The sequence below is a fragment of the Cynocephalus volans genome, chromosome 1 (assembly GCF_027409185.1).
Source record: "Cynocephalus volans isolate mCynVol1 chromosome 1, mCynVol1.pri, whole genome shotgun sequence".
In the NCBI taxonomy this organism is placed as follows: Eukaryota; Metazoa; Chordata; class Mammalia; order Dermoptera; family Cynocephalidae; genus Cynocephalus; species Cynocephalus volans.
Window position 1 is genome coordinate 84,358,307 of NC_084460.1, and position 6,000 is coordinate 84,364,306.

At 32.4% G+C, this 6,000-nt stretch overlaps 1 protein-coding gene across 4 annotated transcripts in view; it reads left to right on the plus strand.

Moving 5' to 3' along the window:
• MLF1 (myeloid leukemia factor 1) overlaps positions 1–2,211 on the plus strand; it is a 33,200-nt gene extending 30,989 nt beyond the window's left edge. For 3 of the 4 annotated variants that reach the window (XM_063098334.1, XM_063098325.1, XM_063098330.1), the window contains 2 exons: positions 139–277; positions 1,911–2,211. In XM_063098334.1, coding sequence (XP_062954404.1) covers positions 139–277; positions 1,911–2,016 — 245 coding nt within the window. In that variant the 3' untranslated portion in view covers positions 2,017–2,211. The remainder of the gene's footprint in view (positions 1–138; positions 278–1,910) is intronic. The other variant, XM_063098340.1, reaches the window with a different exon arrangement.
• The last annotated feature ends 3,789 nt before the right edge of the window (positions 2,212–6,000 follow it).

Here is a 6,000-nt window from a genome sequence, read left to right on the forward strand (position 1 = left end):
ATTTGAAGGAGCTTCCTGCCTCTATCTTGAGGTTAGGCTGATAAAAACACCAGGCTAGCATGAAGTGTGTGGGGAGCAATGCAGTTACTACAGTTGATACCTTAATACTTATTCCCTTTATTTTGATATTTAATGTAGGTGATGCACATGCTTTTGATGATGAGTGGCAAAATGAGGTTTTGAAGTACAAACCAGGGGGACGATGGCGGAATCTAGAAAACAATAGAATGAGAAGTGTTGGTCATGAGAATTCAGGATCCCGGGAACTTAAAAGAAGGTAAAAGTTATTTCAAACATAAATTGTGCTTTTTTTTTTTTAAAGAAGAATTAGAAGAAAAGTTATGTAATTTTACCTCTTTTATCAGGAAGTTTTGATGAACATCCAAGTTATATCCTCTATCTTTTGGGAAAGATGTAATAATTTTACATTAAATCTGCATATTTTACATAAATTTAAATTTGTATCTAATTTATCCAGTAATATTTTGGATGTATGGATAGTAAATTATTAGCAAATTATGCTTCAGAAGATAGAGGCCAAAATCATCCTCCTAAGGAAAACTGATATACCTAAACTATATTCTAGTTATTCCTGTGAAACAGATTCTAATCTGGATATAGAAGTCATACATTCCACACCAGGTAAAGATGTTGTATCTAGAGTATGATAAGGGGAAAGGGGCAGTGTTTAGAAGATTTAATAACTTCTGTAACAGGTCAAAATTCGGCATGTAATAGTAAATGAATTTTTAGAAACTTGTATAATATGTAACAGTGTGTGAAATACCACATTTCATGTGTATTAAATATTTTGGAAGAATTTTACAAAAACTTTAGCATTCCTTGGACTTATCTTTTGGAATGGCTGTGAAAAATAAATGTGTTGAAACTACATACTAAAGGTTATAGAGATTTTTATACATTTAGTACATATTATAGAGTTACAATTTAATTTGGTTCTCTGGGAGAAAAAATTGAAAGTACCTAATTCCTATTAAAATTACACTCAAAAGAGAGGCCTCACCAGGCCTTAAAACAGAAATCTGTTCTAGGCCATAAGAGAGTGGAGAATTGCTGCAGAAGGTGGAAGGCTTCACAGAACCAGCGGTGGACAAGTGGGTATCAAGTAAACCAGAAGCCTTGAGCAGAATTTCATGTGCTAGCATCCTTTCTTTTAAAATACTTGTTTAAGAATTTAGAGCCATAATATTTTGTATTAAATGGCTTTAAAACTTCTTCCCATATTAATTTTAGATAATATGTCTCACTTTGTAAAATGTATTAATTAAAAACCTAACAGTGCTAAGTTTGAATATGAAATTTAGGTTCTGGATAGAGAAAGCATGCTCTTTATGGATGACCTATAAATCTATGGCCCTAAGAGTGGCATTTTCTCTTAAATAGCACTGTTCAATAGCATTTTCTGAATGATTTTCTGCAGTGATGAAATGTTATGTATCTGTGCTGTCCAATATGATTGCCACTAACCACATGTGGCTATTGAATCACATTTGAAATGTAGCTGGTACAACTGAGGAACTGAATTATTTTATTTTATTTTAATTAATTTAAATATAAATGTGGCTAGTGGCTACCATATTGGGCAGCATGGTTTAAACTAAACAGTTAAATCTATTTCAGGTAAATCTATTTCAGCTGTTGCTGTCTTAAATGTTCAGTGAAATAGTCTGCTTCACGTTTTTCAGAACTATTAAGGAACTTTTCAGATAAAACTCTTAAACTACAGTAGTTTTTAACATGTTTGTACTGATTTATAAATCACTGACCATTTTTAAGAAATTATATTAAGGCAACACCAAGCCAAGGGTTGCGATCCCTTTACCAGTCACGAACAAGACAAAAAAAAAAAAAAAAGAAATTATATTAATGTTCATATCTATATTTCTCAGGGAGAAATCTCACCAAAGTCCAGCTATTGAAAGTGGAAGAAAATCAAACATTTTTGTGGACAAACTCAACGTCAAAGGATCACCTGTGAAAATCAACAAAAAATAAATAGCCATGCATTTGATTTGTTTGGTGTGGGTTGTTTTAACAGAGAAAGTAATGGTGCTGGGTAATACACGTAAGACCAATCTCTTGTTGTTAAATCAATACTGTACTTTGTAACTTTCTTCTGATATCTGAATGTTCTCGGAAGTGCTAACTTTATATTGTTCCTAATTTAAGAATAAAACTGATTTTCACCAATGTGAGTAAATTGTTAGATATTCTATAAAAGTCTGTGCTTTACAACATACTAATTTTTAAAGCTCACATGCTGATTTTGCTTTCTCAATTATTTTTGTATTGGCTATGTATTCTTTTACACTTATCAAGATTGATTATAGAGCTGGTTTTATCATTTATATTTAGGTATAAGAAAGTAAAAAGTTAAAAAGTCAGTTTTCACTACCACTACTAGAATGATGTTAGTAAAGGTTTAATTTATCTCAAATTTTATAATGTGTTATGTAGCCAACTAGCATAAAGCTTTAAAAATAATAAAGCAAAACTATACTAGTACAGTTTTATGAGAAATTAGTTACTACTTTGGTAAAGGTCAAGAATAATCAAATAGTTCATTTTCAAAGTAAATTATTTTGAGTTGCTAATATACATGAGTTTTCTTGTTATAATTTCTTGTCTTTACACAGTGTATTCCTTTTTTGTTCTATATTACATTCATAGCATTCTCCACATCAGGCTTTATATTGACCTTTCTGTTTAATTTCTTAAGATGGTATATTTCTGCTCTTTTTTTCCACAAACAGCTTAATCTGTCTCCAGAGTTAACATTCTGAAGTCTGGAGATGCCTTGAAGAAACTCTGCTCAGCTTTTTTGTGACATTCAGAAAAATACATTTAGGATTCTGTAAATCAGAATGATTGATTGTCTCACAATTTGTTAGATAGTTGATATGTGTTTTTGAGCAAGGTGCTTAATAAATCAATTGTTCTCATTTTAATTATACCATTTTAAAAATTCAGCTCTAGCTTTTTTATTCTAGAAAAAAATCTCTAAAAGTTAGATTTTTCTATAAAAGGTAGGCTTGAAGTTTATGAGAATATAAAATCTTTACTCTAATGTCTCTTGTTTAAGGCAACATTTCTATCAAGGAAAAAAAGAAGAGAAAAATTACCTATCACTCTATAATCCTAAGTATTTTTCTTTTTAAGTTTAGAAGTAAAATTGTATGACTGTACTCATACTCCTCTAATTTTCTATAATCCTGTTAATTGTACTAATCTGTTTTATGCCTTAAATTAGTCACTAAAATAAGATGCAAATATGTTAATTCATTTTTATAACTGAAATTAATTGAGCATGTATTAGTTAAAAAAATTTTTTTTCCTCTCATGCATATTTAGTATACTAATAACATACTATAATATATTGGGAAGTTGTCATAAGGCATAAATTTTAAATAACACTTTTGCATAGATTAACTCGATGGAACAAAATCTCAACAGAGTATACACTTCAATTATTCTCCTTTTGCCTAAGTCATTACACTGATGATAATTTGAATCATTATATTCAAATCTGAAAACACACTTTAATGAATAATTGTGCTTAACAGTATAACTCCTGTACATTATATAGCAGTTAGAGAATTCATAGATACATTTTTTCTCACAGTTTGTTTACCAAGGGAATCAAATAAAAATTGAAATAGATATATATTTCCTCTTATGCCACAGTGCTTCCTTAGGGGACACAAAATATGTGACATATAGAAATTATGTGTCAGATGGTGACCTGCATGTGGCCTCAGCTATACATAACTTTTTCAGTGGTCCTACTTGGACCCTAAGAAAGGTACAATTATGGGAAGTTGCTCATAGAGAAAGAAAAAGACAACAAATTCTTTTTTTTTTTTTTTTTTTAGAGGAAAGAATTTTTTATTGTTTATTTAGAATTATTTATTTTTTAATTTTTATTATTTATTTATTGTTTTTAATTGTTTATTTAGGTGGCTGGCCAGTATGGGGATCTGAACCCTTCACCTTGGTATTATAGTATCACACTCTAACCAAGTGAGCTAACTGGCCAGCCCCAAAGGAATTTTTAGTTTTTTTAAATTTTATTTTGTCGATATACATTGTGGTGGATTATTGTTGCCCCTTACCAAAACCTCCCTCCCTCCTCCCTCTCCTCTCTTCCCCCAACAATGTCCTTTCTGTTTGCTTGTCGTATCAACTTCAAGTAATTGTGGTTGTTATATCTTCTCCCCCCCCCCCCCGGTTTTTATTTTGTGTGTGTGTGTGAATTTATATATTAATTTTTAGCTCCCACCAATAAGTGAGAACATGTGGTATTTCTCTTTCTGTGTCTGACTCGTTTCACTTAATATAATTCTCTCAAGGTCCATCCATGTTGTTGCAAATGGCAGTATTTCATTCATTTTTATAGCTGAGTAGTATTCCATTGTGTAGATGTACCACATTTTCTGTATCCACTCATCCAATGATGGACATTTGGGCTGGTTCCAAATCTTGGCTATTGTAAAGAGTGCTGCAGTGAACATTGGGAAACAGGTATAACTTCGACTTGATGATTTCCATTCCTTTGGGTATGTTCCCAGCAGTGGGATAGCTGGGTCATATGGTAGATCTATCTGCAATTGTTTGAGGAACCTCCATACCATTTTCCATAAAGACTGCACCATTTTGCAGTCCCACCAACAATGTATGAGAGTTCCTTTTTCTCCGCAACCTCGCCAGCATTTATCATTCAGAGTCTTTTGGATTTTAGCCATCCTAACTGGAGTTAGATGGTATCTCAGTGTGGTTTTGATTTGCATTTCCCGGATGCTGAGTGATGTTGAGCATTTTTTCATATGTCTGTTGGCCATTTGGATATCTTCCTTAGAGAAATGCCTACTTAGCTCTTTTGCCCATTTTTTAATTGGGTTGCTTGTTTTTTTCTTGTAAAGTTGTTTGAGTTCCTTATATATTCTGGATATTAATCCTTTGTCAGATGTATATTTTGCAAATATTTTCTCCCACTCTGTTGGTTGTCTTTTAACTCTGTTAATTGTTTCTTTTGCTGTGCAGAAGCTCTTTAGTTTGATATAATCCCATTTGTTTATTTTTCCTATGGTTGCCCGTGCTTTGGGGGTCGTATTCATGAAGTCTGTGTCCAGTCCTATTTCCTGAAGTGTTTCTCCTATGTTTTCTTTAAGAAGTTTTATTGTTTCAGGGTGTATATTTAAATCCTTAATCCATTTTGAGTTGATTTTAGTATATGGTGAGAGGTATGGGTCTAGTTTCATTCTCCTGCATATGGATATCCAGTTATCTCAGCACCATTTGCTGAAGAGGCAGTCCCTTCCCCAGTGAATAGGCTTGGTGCCTTTGTCAAAGATCAGATGGCAGTAAGTGTGTGGGTTGATTTCTGGATTCTCTATTCTATTCCATTGGTCAGTGTGTCTGTTTTTATGCCAGTACCATACTGTTTTGGTTATTATAGCTTTGTAGTATAGCTTAAACTCGGGTGGTGTTATGCCTCCAGCTTTATTTTTTTTGCTCAGCATTGCTTTGGCTATGCGTGGTCTTTTATTATTCCATGTAAATGTCTGGATAGTTCTTTCCATTTCTGAGAAAAATGTATTTGGAATTTTGATGGGGATTACATTGAATTTGTATATCACTTTGGGTAGTATGGACATTTTCACTATGTTGATTCTTCCAATCCAAGAGCATGGGATATCTTTCCATCTTCTTGTATCCTCTCTAATTTCTCTCAGCAGTGGTTTGTAGTTCTCATTATAGAGATTTTTCACATCTTTGGTTAACTCAATTCCTAAGTTTTTTTTTTTTTTTTTTGGTGGCTATTGTAAATGGGCAGTCTTTCTTGATTTCCCATTCTGCATTTTCACTATTGGAGAAAAGAAATGCTACTGATATTTGTGTGTTGATTTTGTATCCTGCTACTATGCTGAAATCATTTATCAATTCCAAGAGATTTTTTGTAGAGGTTTTAGGCTGTTCGAT